The 18,762-nt window shown below is 42.0% G+C and overlaps 1 protein-coding gene across 4 annotated transcripts in view; it reads left to right on the top strand.

The window, feature by feature from the left end:
* Positions 1 to 18,762, top strand: part of pik3r6 (phosphoinositide-3-kinase regulatory subunit 6) — a 34,870-nt gene that overhangs the window by 6,135 nt on the left and 9,973 nt on the right. For 2 of the 4 annotated variants that reach the window (XM_080416615.1, XM_080416618.1), the window contains exons 2-11: positions 7,758 to 7,854; positions 8,041 to 8,142; positions 9,944 to 10,047; positions 10,220 to 10,288; positions 10,763 to 10,895; positions 12,031 to 12,100; positions 12,658 to 12,844; positions 14,347 to 14,494; positions 17,482 to 17,568; positions 18,479 to 18,707. In XM_080416615.1, coding sequence (XP_080272741.1) covers positions 7,782 to 7,854; positions 8,041 to 8,142; positions 9,944 to 10,047; positions 10,220 to 10,288; positions 10,763 to 10,895; positions 12,031 to 12,100; positions 12,658 to 12,844; positions 14,347 to 14,494; positions 17,482 to 17,568; positions 18,479 to 18,707 — 1,202 coding nt within the window. In that variant the 5' untranslated portion in view covers positions 7,758 to 7,781. Of the gene's footprint in view, positions 1 to 6,422; positions 6,550 to 7,757; positions 7,855 to 8,040; positions 8,143 to 9,943; positions 10,048 to 10,219; positions 10,289 to 10,762; positions 10,896 to 12,030; positions 12,101 to 12,657; positions 12,845 to 14,346; positions 14,495 to 17,481; positions 17,569 to 18,478; positions 18,708 to 18,762 lie in introns of those variants that run through there. The other 2 variants (XM_080416616.1, XM_080416617.1) reach the window with 2 other exon arrangements.

Raw genomic sequence — 18,762 nt, forward strand, 5'->3', positions numbered from 1 at the left:
TGGCCTTTCCTCTAACACCACTTGCACAGAACACAGGTTATACAAAAAAAAAACGTAATTATTTGAGTGACCCCATGGTGTTTCCTGTAGCGCCACAGTTGGCCAGTTTCCAGTTGGGTTTAAGGAGCAGCAAGCTGGGCTTTTAGACTAGGGGCAGGGCCGTATCTTCCCCCTTCCGCAGGATGGCGCTAAGTGGCACCGCAATTATCATGGCTATTTTCCAACCAACGTGTTTTCACACCCAGCGCCCACGTTGTATAAGAATTGCCACAAAAACGTGAATTGTTTTTGTGCTCAAGCAGCAGAGAAACTATTTTAAATTACAAACTATAAATAAAGTTCGACTAACGGTAAAGAGAGAAAGGGAGAGAAAAAAAATATGCATTTATTTCAGTTTGTAGCCTGCCTAGTAACCTGCCTACACTTTATTGCTGATTATGATCAAATATCCAACCTTGTCATGTAAGAATGTAGTGAATCCATAGCCTCCTGAGTCCTGGCATTCTTTCCTTGTCTCTGTTGTGACAGTAAGGTCATCGTAGTCAACATCCATCTGGGGATCCGAGGGGGCACGGAGCACACTGCCACCGCATGCATCTCTGTGATGTTTTAATATCAGTTTTAAAAATAACCTGACTAAGATGAGCATGTGAATCTTAAGTTGATGTGTCAAATATCACAGATGTATCTCTTGGACATGAGCCTTTTACTAGCTACGGTGATTCTGACCACAGCAAAATGGACACCGCATTTTTGGTCTTTCCATGTGATGTTTCGGTGAGCAGTAAGCTTTTGTTTCCCCCACATCTCCTGACATCATTATATTACATTATTATTATCACATAATGTTTTCCCTAGCATTCATTTTGGGTTATTGACTACAATAAGTAACTATATTTCTGGTGCTTATATATCATGGTGCTTACTGCTTATTTCTAAGATAGACCGACAGCTTGGCTGTTCAATCATTATTTACAAGAAAAGTTACAAGACTGCAAACCAGTCTCTCCTCCACCTTCAAACAATGACAGCCTGGCATGCCTTGCATTAGTCTCCTGACTTACTGAACAGTTGTTTCTTAACTATCTAAAGCTCAGGAGGATGATCTTTTTTTTATCAGAGCTAAACCATATTGCAGGACAGCATTCTCCATTACACTACACCTTACTACAGAACCGCAGTACAGTTCTTCAACTTTGTCATCTTGCTCAACCTCCCTGATTGTTGAGTAAGTATTCCCAAATGAAGCCGAGAGGTCACATCCTCACTTGACCCCTCCCATAACCACCTGACCCAATTCACACCATTAAAGACCCCCCAGAGAGCCTGCCTGCCCGGCTTCCACTTCCTACCTACCTCCCTGCCAGCCTCACACACATGCACACAACAGCACGTAGTACACACTCAGGATGAGCACACGCACACACACACACACACACACACACAAACCATCTTGATTGACTATATTGCGCCATCAGGAGAACCTGGCTCTCTAACCACTTTCAACCTCTCTGTCACACACACACACACACACACACACACACACACACACACACACACACACACACACACACACACACACACACACACACACACACACACACACACACACACACACACAGCACGTAGACTTGATGCACACACTAGCACAAATGCACATGCACAAATAGAGTCCTAGTACCTCCCCTCCATGGGCCACCCCTAAACTGTTCCCATCCCTCATTCAATCTCTCTTCCTCCTGTCTGATGACTTTAGCACATTGGCCCTGGTGGTATAAATCTTGACCATGTCACTTCTATTGTCCACACAGGTCAGGCTTGGGATGTTTTTATTTTTTCATCTTGTCGTCACACCTTTGTGACACAGATCCACTGATGTTTGAGTTCAAATCAATCAATCTCATTACATGCATATGAGATGAGAATGAGATTCCAATTTGTATTTATTATTCTTACAAAGTCTGCAAGGAGCATGATCAGTTCCGTATGCAAAGTGTAAGATTAGTGACGTCAGTGTGAATGAAGCCTAAAGGAGTCTAGGAGGAAGTATTCTCTTGTCCAGCACAGTCAACTAGGTAGAAAAAGCAGAGTCTGCATAATACCCCCCCTCCCCCCCCCCCCCACACACACACACACACACACACACACACACACACACACAAATTGACTCACACGCACACACGTTCACCAGCCCTATAGAGAACTTCCTCATATTGTTTGGAATGTTGATTCAGGAAATTACTTTATTGATACCCCCCACCCCCGCCTCACTCCCCACTCACACTGAATTAGAAAGGTTGTGTTTGCTTCCTTGTATGTTCCGACCTGTGTGTGTGTGTGTGTGTGTGTGTGTGTGTGTGTGTGTGTGTGTGTGTGTGTGTGTGTGTGTGTGTGTGTGTGTGTGTGTGTGTGTGTGTGTGTGTGTGTGTGTGTGTGTGTGTGTGTGTGTGTGTGTGTTTGTCCTTGTGTATTATACCAGCGCAGCAGTGAGCTATCATTGCTTCAGTGTACAAGGGTGTCACAGATCAGTTCAAACTTAATAGCAGGCCGTGGAGAAAAAAGGCTACAGAAAACAATCAAGTCCTTTGTTCTCTGCTTGCACAGTATGTTTGTGTTGAATAAGACATGAAAAGCCTGTCAGAATGCCTGAGCTGATGTTTTGATACACATAGTCACAAGAAAAATATTTACTTTTGGTTTGATGTTCATGAAGATGGGTGCATTGCTGCTTTGTATGCAGCAAAATCCTCCAGAGTGTTCATTTAACTTTAATTTATACACATTCATACAGTAGTTAAATTATCACCCCGGATTTCACTGTATACCTGTTTTTTCAGTAACTTAAGGCCTCCACTTTCCTTTACAGTCTGTCCTGATCGGTTTACGCCTGAAACGCAACATGTCTCCATATTAGACCCCCTGCTGTCCGTGGTTGGGGGGTTTCCAGTCCAGGAAATGCAGTACACACATGTACGCAAGCACAAGCGCGCGTGTGTACACACACACACACACACACACACACACACACACACACACACTTCCCCAGCCCCCTCCAGAGCCTACACGGAGCCTACTTTCTTGTTCTGTGAGTCCACACACATCACCGCCGTGTCCTTCCTGTTTTCTGTAGCTGGCGGCATGTCTTTACGGAAGTGAGTCCTCATGTATTCATTCGGTCACTTTGTTCAAGACGTTGGTCGATCGGTTGACCATGTGTGATGGTGGCTATTAGAAAGTTGTGGATGGATGGTTGTAGATGAAGATCAGATGAATGCTGTATACTCTCTCATACACGTTCTTGTGCTTTATTAATCATTTTGGTGGAAGAGGGACCTTCATATTGATCCTGATGAAGTTTCCTTCGACTAAAACGTTGATAAACTCAGATGTACTAGAATTGCTTGTAGAGATGTTCCTTAACATTAATTTCCTTCCCGATGCGATTCCGATTCCCACAACTTGCGTATCTGTTTAGTTGATACAGAGTACGGATCCGATACAATGCGTAACAAAGCAATCTACATGTAGGAATAAACAACGATTCTATTAAAGAAATACGAAATAATTGTTCACTGTAACTGAAATATCATGATGTGATACATTATTTGATATCGGAAAGGCATATACTAGCATACGTCGCCGATACCGACACCAGCATTTTTGGCAGTAGGAACAACGCTAATTGCTTGTAGATCTGCTATTTTCTGTGAATATAAGTAATGTAGAGGAAAAAAAAGAAGGGGCCTAGTATGACCCCTAGGGGACTAGGGGTCAAAGCATGAGAGAGAAGTGTGCTGTAAAATGCATTTTGGGTAGTCACTTTGAAGTTAAAGGAGAATTTTGGACTAAGGTTTTCTTACCTTTTCTATGACGTTATGATATCTTAGGATGAATGGTACAGTAGAAAAATGTCATAACTCCATCCCGGGTCCGCCACAGCTTAAAACGTGCGCGGATAGGTCTTGCGTTAGATCGCATATTTTAATAGCTTTTTTTTTAGATCTGACGTTCATAGTGACAGAACACTGTCAAAAAAAAGAAGAAAAAAAAGAAAGAAAATCTCGAGATTTCAATCTCGTCTAGCGAGACTTCTGTTTCTTTCTTTTTTTGGGGGGGGGGGGGGGGGGGGGTTCATAGTGTTCTGTCACTATGAACGTCAGATCTCACAACAAAAAAAAAGAAAAAAAGCTATTAAAATATGCGATCTAGCGCAAGGCCTATCCGCACACGTTTTAAGCTGTGGCGGACCCTGTAAGGAGTTATGAAAATGTTCTACTGTACCATTCATCCTAAGATATCATAACATCATAGAAAATTTCTCCTTTAAAACCTCTCTTCAGTGAGACCTGGCCAAGATGGATTAAAGCACAGAACAGATAATGTGCAAAAGGTTACACCCACCACTTACTCCTAGAACCACAAACATTTTTTGAGAATGTGCATGTTGACCTCTCCTTGTTCCAGTAACCACTAACCTTTTGGGGAAGTTTACTTCTGCCTTCTTTCATAGGAATGTGGCCTTGCCACCCGCACGTCAGCCTTGGCAGGTGTTCTTAGTTTCCAAAAACATTGAATTGTGATTTGTCCTTCCTGGATCTTACTACTTGTGGGAAAGTCCAACAAAGGCTGACTGCATGTTTGATTACAAGAGAGCAGTGCCTAATGTAATGTTCACCAGACTTTAGAATGATCTGTGATAATACACAAAAAGTGTTAAGTGTGTATTATTTTATCCTTACAATTCAGTGTAATTTCATGCAGTGTAGAGTGTAGTGCACATGAGAAACTAAAAGCTCCACTGCTTTGTTTTAGGGTTGTATTTTACATCCTGTTGTTATGATGCAATCCAGATTCAAGTTTTGTTGTTTATTTTATATCTTATAGGCTTAACAGGTAGTGCTCAAGTCATACAGTAGATAAACTCAGAGACAGCGATGCTGTCATTTAAATGACACATGTGCATGTAAAAGTGTAATAAGAGCTCATTCAGAAGCTCAAGTCACATCTCTGAACTTTGACAACTGTAACCTCACAGTCAATTCTTTACAGCATTCTATAGCCTACTGTACATTGCTATTCATGCTTTTTGAGCCTTTGTTGACAGGTACAGTAGAGAGACGGGAAACACAGACAGAGCTAGGGAGTAACATGCAGCAATTGATCCTGCCAGCCAGGAATCTAACCAGGATAAGGATAATTCCTTTTAACAGGTTGTTCATGAAAGTCCTTGCGGTCTTGTTTCCAATGAGAACCTGTGAGCAATTAGGGGTTAAGAGTCTTGCTCAGGGACAAATTTCATGTCATCGACACATATGCTGGTCTGGAATTGAACCTGGGGCAACCAGGGCCTCTGGCTCCCTAGGCGGGCTCACTAACCACTCAGCTATGGCCGCCCCCAGGCTTACTGTCAGGCATTATAGCCCATTGTAGCTATGCTAACCATAGCTGAATGGTTAGAGCACTTATCACATGGGCTATAGCTATGGTTTTGCAGCTTAAAGCAGCGTTTTGCAAGCTAAATCTTTGCATGATTGATAGCTTGTTGTGAATGGCTTTTCATTGGCTAACCCACAGGTTGGGTTTTTTAGTTAATTCTCTCTTTCTTCTCTCTCTCTCTCTCTCTCTCTCTCTCTCTCTCTCTCTCTCTCTCTCTCTCTCTCTCTCTCTCTCTCTCTCTCTCTCTCTCTCTCTCTCTCTCTCTCTTAGTCTGTCTGTCTCTAACTCTCGTTGTCTAAAAATAGTTTGTCAATTGTCATGAAGTTGTCTGCCCACTCATTCGCGTCAGGAAGTGCTGTGTGTGTGTGTGTGCGCGCGCGCGAGTGCCTGCGTGTGTGTGTCAGCAGCACTTCCCCTCTGCTACAGATTCACATGTTGACAGGGCCTGAAGAAGGCATTATCTGTGTATGAGTAGGTTGTTTTGTATTGAAGTTGTTTTGTATTAACATTTTTCAACGATTATATATACGATTAAATAATTGTGATTAGGTGATTATGTAATAATTGTGACAGGCCTATGTATGAGTGATTGTTTGCATGTGTTTGTGCCTGACCAAGCGAAAGTCTCTTACAAAGTGAAAGGACATGCATCATGAAAGGTAACGGGATGGAATGGCAGGAGAGAAACTGAGAGCGCGAGAACAGGAAACATGTGGTCAAACAGGCAGCCTTCATTTGCTGAGGCAGCGGTGTTATGTTACTGGTTTGTAATAGTGTTGCTTTTCTTAACACGGATCAAGGTTAAATCTATCACACTGAGTCGCTTCTCACAGCCTCAGAAATTATCTCACCCAATGACAGAGAGGAGACAGACAGATGGGGCAGGAGCGACAGAGAAGGGGGGGGGGGGGGCAGACCTAAAGTTAAGATGGGAGGAACGGATGCTTGTTCAGTACTCCTCTCTCTCTCACTCTCTCTCTCACTCTCGCTCTCTCCTGGTTGCTGCTACAGTAGGTGTGCATTGTCTCTTCCATAGTGTCTAGAGTTGGAATGTGTAGCAATGTATGTGTGAAAACCCAGCTGAACATTTTTAATTTCTGTGGACAAAAGCGGGTAAGACAGTTTATGGTTTATATGTCTAAATGATTTGTTTGGTATTGTTGAGTGTTTGGCTTTGCTTCATGTATAATATTATTTTGCTCATTGAGAATTTTTGCCATTTTCGCTTCATTCTAGATTCATGCTCAGTACAGTCGTAGTTATTGTTTGGGGACTGTGGCATACATTATGACTGATTGTGTACAGTATGTGTGTATGGCTTGTGTGAGATAAACTGATTATTAAGATCTGCTATGTACGGAATAGTCTCTTATATTAGTTGCAACATGTCACTGGGAAACATTGAATAGAACAGAATAGACCTATGACTTTCAGTGGAAAGTCACTCGCTTGTGGTAAATGACGATATCAAAGATTGAATTGTCCAATATCTGTTCACATCTGATTGATTGATTGATTGAAAACTAAAATAATGGGTCTGTAGGTGGCCAATTTCCACCATGAGTTGTTAGTGTCACTTCGCCCACAAGTCATTTTATACTACATATTGTGGAGGCTCAGAGAGATTACTAATCGTCTCCCACAATCAAACTGACATGAATTAAATAGCGAGAAAGCTGAAGTAGAGATGTTGTTCACGGAAAAGTTTACCACTGCTGGGAACTTCACTGGTGTGGGACCTCTACACCTGCAGCTGCCACCTGTTATTGCATTACCTACATACAATATCGGGGGCAAATGATGCAATATTTTGATTTTGTATTTGTGCATGCTCAGGGGTGTCTCCATGTGATGTCCTGATTACCTAAATCATGGAAGGACACATCTTTGCTAGAAAGACAAAGACATAAAGAGGCATTCAGATGTCATCCATTAAAGGAGAGATGATTGATTGATTGATTGATTGATTGATTGATGTATAGTATTTGTACCTGTCAAAAGGATAAGGCACAACAAAAACGTATTTCTATTGTAGTCATGTGAGTGCAAATGTGTGTAAACGGAGTGCCATGTGTTTTTGGGGGAAGCAGAGACATACAGAGACATACTGTATAATCAATTATAAATGCATTCATACAATTTCAACGAACCTCTAGACTTGTAAAATAGCAAAGAACAACATGAGTAGTGTAAAAGGAACCTGTTGCAACTCAAATAATTGATGGATAGGTCCATGAGGAGCCTCCCTGCCCGCATGACCTCTGCTCTGACCTCTCAGGAGCCAAGGAGGCTAAACGTTTGTCCTTTTCCTTGCCATACAGTAGATGTGAGGCCATGGGTCCGCTATGTGTGTGAGCAACATGACCAACAAGGCACCCTGGGATAGCTCGAGCAGCCGGCGTAGCATGGAGCCAACAGGTAAATGTGAAGTTTACGCTGTACATGTACTTGCTTCATCTCTCTCTCAGCTAGGGGGTCCTTGGCCTGAAAAACGTTGAAGGTTGAACACTTACTGTAATGTTCATACTGTACAGTAGTTGCACTTACTGTACTGCAATGTTCATAGTTCATCAGCCTACATCTAACCTTTGAACCCACTGACAGCTGGCTGCAGCCCCATGATTACAGAGGCAGTGCTTTATCAAAGTCTCCAGGCTGCACTGCCCAAAGAGCTGGACAGCGAGCAGACCTCTGCGTGCGACAAAGGTACAATTCTACTTCTCAATGTTGAACTGTATACACAGCAAACACTACCATATGCACCTTTGTCTTTACTGTGTAACTATTTTTGACAGCGTATGAGATGTATGTGATGTTGTAATATGTTTAACACCAAGGCAAGCCCACAGAACCCAGAGGTTGCATTGAAGCGCATTGGACATGCTGGCCATTCATAGGTACTGCAGCTTAAAACGGCCTGGGGCCACTGTCACGAACGAGCGAAAACGGTTTCGAGCAATGGGCTCGACTCACGAGCTTGCGCACGACCTTGCGCACAGGGTTGCGCATAAAACGCATCACCTCCGTGACGCATAACGTGTCACAGAAGCCCCAAATAGGCCCTGCCCGTCACATTTCACAACCCGGAAGAAGGGGTGATTTAGGGGTATGCGCTGGGTGAGCAACTCATTTCCGGTGCCCTCTCTATTATTTTTAACTCTATGGTTAACACGATAACTATATTTTAGTGCTGTTGACTCCTCCATACCATAGTAGAATAAGGAAGTAGTGGCACAAAATATAGAACTTCTCACACTTGACCACGTAAACATTCTAAATGGATCCAAGTGTATTTCCTGTTGCACTTTTAGCTGACAGGAAATAAACTTGGACCCAGGCTGTTGCCTAGAAATGCAATTCCACTGACAAGGTCTATAGAGTGCGACTTACTGTAAAAGAAAGAGCCTAATATAAATTGTCTAGTGTGTGTGTGTGTGTGTGTGTGTGTGTGTGTGTGTGTGTGTGTGTGTGTCAGCTAGCCCATCGTTCCCCGGGGTTATTGCGCTGACAAAGCGTCGATTCGCACTCGCAGTGCGTTGATTTGCGTGTTCAGGTTTCGGTACTCGGCACCCTCTCTCTCTCCCTTTCTCAAAATCCATCTCTTACATTATCACTGCCATACCGCTGACGGACCGGTAAACACTTTTCATTCCCACTCCATCTGCAGGAGAACATTACTGGTGATCAGACAAGGTGGTGAATTGTGAGATTGGTGGTACAAAATGCACTGGCGTTCAAAATCGGCGCCTATTCCCACAGGACACCAAAATGAAAATAACCAGTAGATTATTACTTTGTTTGCATATTAATATTTCTCTCTGTCCACATTTGGGTATAATACAGACACAAAGACAAGCAAACCCTCACACAACTTCAACTTTTAATAGATGTACTTCTGATCTCTCTCTCTCTCTCTCTTTCTCTCTCTCTCTCTCTCTCTCTCTCTCTCTCTCTCTCTCTCTCTCTCTCGCCATATAGTAAGACATATCTGAATTCCACAAATGAATATTGAGTGATATTTCCAAAACTCCTCTGAATGCTGTGTATAGTTAATACTGTATATATTTTACACTAGCTGTTGTGCACTCTATATGTGTGTATTGGTACAAATGATATAGTGTGTACCAGAGGTCACTGACACAGCTCTTTTCACAAAGCCTTGGATTTCAGATTTTTTTGCTGTGTCCGACAGCATTCTTGCCTTAATTCCACCCATGATAGGTATTTCTCAGCTTCGCCTAAACCACATGCTGTTGAGATGACAACATGCTGTAGTCAGCATGTCAGTAGTGTGATAGCTGTTAGTCATCAACCATGATTTGGAATAGCAACTAAATGGAAAAAGATTTTTGTTCAATGCTATGGAAATGTAGTGTACTAAGTGTGTGTGTGTGTGTGTGTGTGTGTGTGTGTGTGTGTGTGTGTGTGTGTGTGTGTGTGTGTGTGTGTGTGTGTGTGTGTGTGTGTGTGTGTGTGTGTGTGTGTGTGTGTGTGTGTCTGCACACAGGCAGGCTGGGGCACATTATCCGATGGACCCTTCATAAGAAAGTTCTAAACAACCCTGCCAACAGCTTGGCTCTGGTTAGAGTGGTTATCAAAGAGCTGGAGAAGGTGCATACGTGTTCTGTTCTATGATTTTGTTAATTGAATTGAATGCTGATATGGTCTTCTACTGTGCTAAGAAAGCTTTTGTTTTAGTTTTTATGCACATATTTTAAACATACATTTAAGATGCATTCAAGCTAAGAGACCTTTTTTGACATGACGTTCACTTTCTCTGCAGGCTGAGAGGCTGAACTCTCCTAGGAACATCATTCCTCTGTTGCACACACTAATATATGCCATCATCCAGGTACGTATGTAGCTTATTCCTACACTGTTGGATAGGACCCAAATCGGGTCTAAAAGGTCATGTATGGGCTGAAACCTCACTAAAAGGATTTTAGTTTAAATGTAACCTTTTAGTGACCTTTTAGTTTTGTTACCCCCCTTACCTCTGTGTCCTGGCTATCTGGTTTATCCTGATTGACACAGGAATATAAATAGTTCTGCAGCACTGAACTAAAGTGCTGAAAACAGTGTTGTGTGTTGAAAACACTTTGTCTCCTCACTAGCAAGGTTTAAGTTGACGTTGATTGAAGTGTGTCAGATTCAGAGCCCAGGCATTCGTTATTGTAGCTTGTCCAAGGGAGGGCAGGCTATTTATTTTGCAGATTGAGAAGTTGCTCTGCACATACAGTAGTTGTGGTTATAGTTTGAGAACAGTGGCACGGTGTACGTGATTTACTGAGCTGTGTTTGTTTGTGTGTGTGTGTCCTCTTTCCAGACTGTCTACATTCCAGATGATCTATACAAGCGAGTCTATGACTTTTGTAAGAGACTCCTGGCCTTTCCCCAGCCTTATTGCACAATAGCCCTCAGCTACACTCGACAGATAAAGACTGAACGCTCTATTCCAGGTAAGATTCAGGCGTAAATCAAGTTATTACATTTCATAACTTTATTTTTTATAAATGCCATACACCCCTTGTGTATTTTCCATGAATGCATTATGATTACGCAATGTTTGACACATGCTGCCTAGTGTATGTCATATACACATTAGTTGACACTTTTCCATAAACACTGATCTGTATGATTATACAGCCAGGGGATCAGGCTATACTGTAGAATAGATCACGTCCAAGTGTTGCAGCATGGTCTCTATGCCTCTGAGAGTGAACAATTTCAAACCGTTTGTCAACCATGAAAACAGCCAACATTTGGTTGACAACATTGCCTTTTACATGTTTAATATATTTAAATGGTCATCATTGTCACGTGGTAATGTTAGCGGGGTAGCAGGGACACAGGGACCCCAGGCAAGGTCAGGCAAGGTCAAAGCCAGAGAAGCAGTCCAGCACAGGCAAGAAGTACAAATAAGGAACAAAAATCCAAAGGACAAATAACAGGCAAAGGCAGGCAGAACAAGTTCTGGAGACAGGACACAGGTAACCAAAAACACACAACATACTGTAAGGGGCTGAGAGAGGACTCAGGTACCCAGAAACACAGAATATGAAGACACAGGCTAGAGAGTCAAGACATGAAACTCACGGTACTGTAACATTAAACGACCACTTTAGCCATCGTCATATAATTGGTCCTCACTAATGCTCATTGTAAGATGGCACCATTTCTGTCTACTCACTCTGTGTCTCAGAGGAGGGCTGTGGACTCTTCAGAAACCAGTGACATCATCGTTAGGCAGGTTTGGTCATTTCAAACGAGATTTCAAAGATTGCTTTATTTTTTTGTTAATGCAAGAACAATGGCTTCTATTTCAGCATACTAACATTCCAGGTAGAGAAACGTTGTAGTTGCTAATAGCTTGGAATTCCTTTCGATGATGTAATTGGTAGGCTGGTTTCTGAAATATCCACAGTCCACCTATGAGATTGATGAGAAACACTGGAATACACAGTGGACAAGTTTGTCAAAAAAGAAGAAAAAAATGTTGGTTTTGTGTTTTAAATGCATTGTAAATCCATGTACTGTTTTGGCCAATTTGTATGGTATATTAATAACAGTTGTCAATGCTGGTGTGGTCCACAGGGCGGATGTATGAGAGGATGGTGGTGTCTGAGCAGAGTCTGAAAAATGAACACTACCCCTTCCAGGAGAGGTGAGTCAGCTAACAAGAATTTGTTTGTGATTAAGTGTGATTTATAAAGAATTATATCCGTGTTCTATCTTTAGTCACATTGCTTGGCAATGTGTCACACCGATTTACAAAAACATTTTCCCACTTTGGGCCTGACCTTCCAGCTCAGCTTCAGACACATTGATATGTCCAGTAATACGTTCTGCATCTAATCTGTCATTACCTAGACGCATTCATCCACTGCATACATCTCAGCAAATGTATTGTATGTAGTCAACAAATGGGTTCATTCAGTGTACACCATATACAAAGTTGAAAAGAATATTTTGACTAAACTAAAGTTATTATTTTTACCCTGACATAATCAGTTAACCACATTAACCCCTTCTTAGCCCTATTTTGGGCAAATATTCAAAAATGTTCAAAACGTTTCAACATAACAGGACAACAAGATTTTTCTAGATTTCTATTTTTATTTGTCTAAGTCTATTATATTTTTGCTATTCGTCGTACAATGCCATATAAAGGGCTTCGTTGGTTATTCATCTGAGACCATTAATCTCATGTCATTTCCCCAGGGTTTTTGTGTTTGCTGACCCAACAGTCATCTCTGGTTCTGTGGTAGATGTCCTGCGTGGGGACATTGAGGAGTCGGGTCCAGGGCCCAGTCCCATAGACCACATGTGTTTTGTGATCCAAAACTCCATCCAGGCTGCTCTGGGAGAGGAACAGTGCCATGGTCCTAACCTGGCTCAGGCCCTGAAGGTGAGCCTTTCTTTCCCTTTTCTGTTTTAATTCATCAACATACATTTTTTCTTTCCTTTCACTGTACATATCTCATTATGTCAATTCACTTCAGTTCTGTTCTGTTATTTTCTAACGTGTTTTATTCTATTCTGTTCTGTTATTTATGTTGTGATATTTATTAGGAGCATTAGGTGCAAAAGCACAATCCATAGGATAACACTTAAAAGTGTTACTAAAAACACTTTCTAAAGTGGTCCTTGGAAACAAATAATACATGAAGATAAACAAATCTATGGAAACAAATGCATTACATCATAAACCTACTAGTCCCCTTTGCAAGCCCACAGCCATGGTCTAAACTTTAGGAACTTAAGGAATGGAACCATCAATTCTCCCCGCTAAGCTACCTGTTGTGTTTTGTTCTACATTCAGTCTGGGTTACGATCCAGTGTGGTGAATTTGATATGTTAATTGCTGTTGCTTCTTTTTTTTTGCTATGTCTGCATACTTCGAGACCACTTTCACTTCCGTCCCTTGATCTCATGATCTCTGTTGAGTCGCTCAGAACAGAAGACTGATGCTGTTTTTATGCTGCATCTGCAACCTCTGTCATACGTTCAGCATGGTTGAACAATAAGTGTGAATTATTTTGTTTAGCATTTGCAGAACCTTATTTCACCTAAAACATGACTTTGATGTGAACATAATCTCTTTGCTTTAAACTCGTTCAGCCAAAACAAACAGGGTTTCGCTTATCTTCATACCACAAAGATTTTGTGGTATTTTTGTGGTATTTATAATATTAACGTCTATTGATATCAATTATTTTACAAACTTTTAGGGATGCACGATTAATCGGTCATCATATCGGTATCAGTAATATAGGACTTAAAATGCAATATCGGTATCGACCCAATATCAAAATAATATCTGTTTTAGCCAATCTTTTTTTTTTCTTATTTATGTTTGAATGTAAAGCTGAAAAAGCCTTTGGTGATGATGAAGGCTGCAGATTCAATCAGTGTTTTCCGGGGAAGCTTTCAAAAGGGTCAACAAGTTGGGGAATGTTAAGTGAAAATACTTAAAGCAAGTCTGAAAAGGTGGGTTTTGAGGGTGTCTTTGAACACGGCAAGAGTGGGGCGCTTTGATGTGAGGTGGGAGTGGGTTCCAAAGGGAGGGGGCTGCAACTGAAAAAGCCCTGTCACCCCAGGTGCGTTTTTTTTTTTGGGGGGGGGGGTCCAGGAGGTATGGGTCGATTCTACTATGTGATTAGTCAGTCATTAGATATCTTGGATGATGACTCCAGGGAAACTGTCAAATGAAGGCTGTTCTATTAGCTGAGGAGAGAGACTCCTGGCACTGGTCCTAATGTAACACCTCCACAGGATACACACTTAACCAACCTTTCACCTCTTTTCTATTAATACCATTGTGTGTATGTTTATCTTCCTGTGTGTGTGTGTGTGTGTGTGTGTGTGTGTGTGTGTGTGTGTGTGTGTGCGTGCGTGTGTGTGACACAGGACATGGGTGAAGAAATTGAGCCATACTTCCAGGAAGTGTTGTTGGCTATGGAGCAGAGCGTGGACGGGGGCGTCAGAGGGGAAGGAGCAGCGTTTAGGAGCCGTCTGAAGCAACTGTACAGAGAGATCCTCACTGCTACAGGGACAGGTAGAGCCCTACCCATGCCACATTTCTGCATCCAATCCTAGACCATTGGTTCTCAAAGTGGGGTCCGGGGGGCGGGGACCCCCAGGGGTACTTGGGGGGGGTACCAGGGGGTCCCCAGCAAAAGTAGTTAATATAGCGTCACAATCATTTTAACCACTTTAACTATTATTTTATACTTAAGCTATTCAAAAATAGCAGATATACAAGCTCATAGTTTTTTTTTTTTTTTAAGCGAACATTTTTAACTGAAATCTTTGCTTCTGGGGGTCCCTGTAACAAAGTATTTTGAGATGGGGGTCCGCGGCCAAATACATATAATTTTGGGGGTCCTTGACATGAAAAGGTTTGAGAATCACTGTCCTAGACCACTGATTTACTGATTTTGTAAAAGAAACAAAAAGAAAGAAAAGTGCAAAATCTTGAAATCAATTCGAAAAACTTGTATAATGTAAAATACACATAAACTGAACTTAATAAAAACTAGAAAAAGTGCTCCTCGGAGCACAGGTCTCCGCCAGGTCAGGTAGGCTATTGTGGCCTCCTGGTGGCGAAATAGGCCAACGTGAAAAGGGTGCCATTTCTTCTTAGGCCTTGCACGACAATCGGAGACTGACTGCATTCATGATTTGAGGTATTTTGTTAAAAACATGTGTTTCGCTAAATTAGACCTGTTGGTGGCGCTATAACAGCCCAATGTTAAAAGGGTGGTATTTGTTCCTCAACATAGTGTGAATGTGCGTGCAAAGTTTGAGCGCAATTGGACGGTGCGTTCATGATTTGCGGAATTTTGTTCAAAACAAGCCAATAATGCAAACTTTAGATGTCAATCTTAGCCAATCAGTATGGAATATGAAAAATCAAACACATCCGTCGTGATCACATGACTATAGAGATAATGTGTACCGATTTGTGTGAAATTTGGATAAAATTGGAAGGAGTAGTATAAAAAAAATTGTTTTACATAAGTCGGCCTCCTGGTGGCGCTATAAAAGGCAGATGTGAAAAATGCAGGGCAAAGGTTTTTCCTTGACCTCTAAGGAGTGTGCATACAAAGTTTTACACAGATCGGTGCAATTATAGGTAAAAACACGAATCGGCCTGTTATAGCGCCACCATGAGGCTGATTTGAAAAAAATCTAATGGTAGTTCTTCCTCGGCCTAATGGGAATGTGCGTGCAAAATTTCACGGAAATTGCATGCTGTGTTTATGATTTGAGGCATTTTGTTCAAAACGGAGCACTCCTGCAAACTTTGGAAGAAATTTTTAGCCAATCAGTATGGAAAATGAGAAATCTGAAAGACCCGTTTCGTTTAATGACTATAGAGATACTGTGTACTGATTTGCGGGGTTTTTGGACAAAATCTGTAGGAGTACTGTCAAAAAATATGTTTTGCACAAATCGGCCTCCTGGTGGCGCTATAAAAGGCCCATGAGAAAAATTTGGGGCAAAGGTTCTGAATTGGCATCCAGGGAGTGTGTGTGCGTGCACAGTGGCGCTGTGATCAAGCCAACGGTGGCAGAGATTAGCTGGTCACAGACGGACGGACACACGGACACAAGGACACACGGACGGACGGACGGGGTGGAAAACATACTCTCTCGCCATGCCTTTCGGCCTGGCGGAGACAATGACTTATTTTCTATCAATTACACACCCTGTGAAGCCTTGAATTCAAGACTTCATGGGGTGTGTAATTGATAGATAATTTTTAACTACTCCTTTAAGCCTTATACTTGGCAATCTTGCCACCATATTATACATTATTAAACCATTACTGCCTCACGCCTATTAAGCAGGATGACTGGAGATAGACTAAAGTGGTTCACATTTAACAAGGAGGATGACCAATAGATACAATCATTTCTTTCATTTTCCATTTAAATGCTACAGTTAATAGAGGGTTTGGATTAAATCACCTTAAATTCACCTTTTGTTCACCTCTCATAGTCAGTACTACTGTAGATGTGATAACTACAAAGGTGTGTGGATATATCTTTTGCATACTTCCCTATTTCAAGCTTTGATCCAGGACATATACCTTGGACTTTGTGTCAGCAAAGCTTGGATATTTTTTTTTTAAGGTTTATTTTTGGGCTTTTATGCCTTTATTTGACAGGACAGTAGGCTGACAGGAAATTTGGGAGAGAGATGGAGAGTGACATGCAGCCAAGGCTGTCGGTATCGGAAATCGAACCTGCGACGCGCTGTCAGGCTACATTGAGCTTATAGGTGCATGGCCAAAAGCTTGCAGGCTTATCAAAGAAAACCCAAGCCATCCCAACATTACATTACATTACATTACAGTCATTTAGCAGACGCTTTTATCCAAAGCGACTTACAATAAGTGCATTCAACATAGGTAGGGAACGACCTATGTTGAACCATGGACTGTTTCAGATACTGGCACTTATTAAGTGGCTTTACAGCTACAAGGACAGTAGAAATTGGCTGCGGAATAGATATATCAGGTTTATGAACAAGGCAGACCGTGTAAGAAGAACAATAATAAGCTTCGGAAATGCTAATCCCCTCCCTCCCATAGACTCGGCATACAAGCTCGCAACACATTGCAATGAGATGGGTTGTGAGCAAAACTGTTTGAATTTTTTTAAATACGACATACCCAAAATAGGGACGATTTAGAGCCCACTAAATCCACATAGAGCCCACTGTCAGCTGATTCTTCAGAATCCCTCTTTGTGAGTTTGTGGCAAAAAACAGTGGAGTCAGCAGTGGAGCTCCTCTATATCCATGACTTCTATAATTATAGCTAACTGTTATCATAACACCTGTCCATCCTGCAGAGCCTCTCTCTATTCTCCTCTACACTAGTCGGAAGCAGATGGAATGGACAGGAGTGTTCAGAGGGAGGAAGTAAGGGGGTGTTTGTTTTGAGTCTAATGTGACAGTTTTGGTCTTTTCCCCTGTCTCTCTTTCTCCCCCTGTGTGTGTGTGTGTGTGTGTGTGTGTGTGTGTGTGATGCAGACCCATTGTCTCACGGCTCATTGTCTGACAGTCCTCTTCCCAATCCGGAGATGAGCTTCCACCTGTGGTCGTCAGGCGAGGATATCTGTGAGTGGCTCACTGTGGGAGGTCTTGAGATGTGGCTTAACCACTTAACATTTTGGGCCTATAATGACACGCACAAAATAGGGACCCATGGTTGAATGTGGTTAAACCTCATTTATACTCATGGTGGTGTCACAGTTTGTCACTCACCGAAAATAAGTGATCTTAAAGCTAACAGCTTGGTTTTACATTTTTTGCCGAGCGACACGCTTCATAATTTGATGAAGTATAAATTAGGCTTAACATATCAAGCAAGCCGCACTAGGCTAAGATGCATTAAAGTGATAGCTGATAGGATTCATGAATGAAAGGGACATGAAACCCTAGGCTGATTTTATTGTTTGTTTTCAAGTTCAGGTTAAAATCTGCAGCAGATTAAAAACATGGCAGGCTATTAAGCAACAGTTAATACAATTAATAATGGGTGTGTTAGATTTAGGTGCACTCAGCCATGGGTGTGCTGATATGCAAGCATAGACAGTAGTCAAGACAAGAGTATTGTCATTGCACAATGACACACCTAAATCCAACACATCCATTATTCATTTGATTAGCTGCGTTGCTTACATCACTGGGTACTAGAAGATCAGTCTTATTGCTCAACTGGGTCTTCTCACTGCTGCTCAAATGAATTGAAACTGACTCCATATTGAAACATGTTACAGGAAACAGAATTGCTGTGTAATGAATGTACTGTGCCTCGGGTCTATTTTTGACAGGGCATGAACTTGCAAGTGTGTGCTTTCCATGTCCACGTGACGCTATGTCCACAGTTTCCAATGAATTAGCCATTCAAAAGGAGTTATAGAAAATGTGTTGGCCGTTGTTGCTCTGTGTGACTGTTGAGTATTAGAATAAAGTGACTGTTCAGAAGAGCTGAATAAGCCGTTTTCATGACTTTTTTTCTTGACAGGGAGAGAGCTTGCAAAGTGTGTGCGCTCAAGCTCAATGTCGGAACAGTTTAGCCTCAGCCCGGAGGAGCTGTGTGACCTGCTCACGGACCTGACACCCTCTGAGATGCCACGGCACTCTGTCATGTCCAACGACAGTGGCATCGAAAGGGACCTGGTCCCCGGCACTGACCCTGTGCCAACATCACCAGATTCTCCTTGTCCTGGCTCATCTGGAGAGCCCAGTAAAAAGTAATTCAAGCAAGAATCAATTAAAACTATTTAACTCATTATCCTGCGATCAATC

The sequence above is a fragment of the Gymnoscopelus braueri genome (genome assembly GCF_963280865.1).
Source record: "Gymnoscopelus braueri genome assembly, chromosome: 2".
NCBI lineage: Eukaryota > Metazoa > Chordata > Actinopteri > Myctophiformes > Myctophidae > Gymnoscopelus > Gymnoscopelus braueri.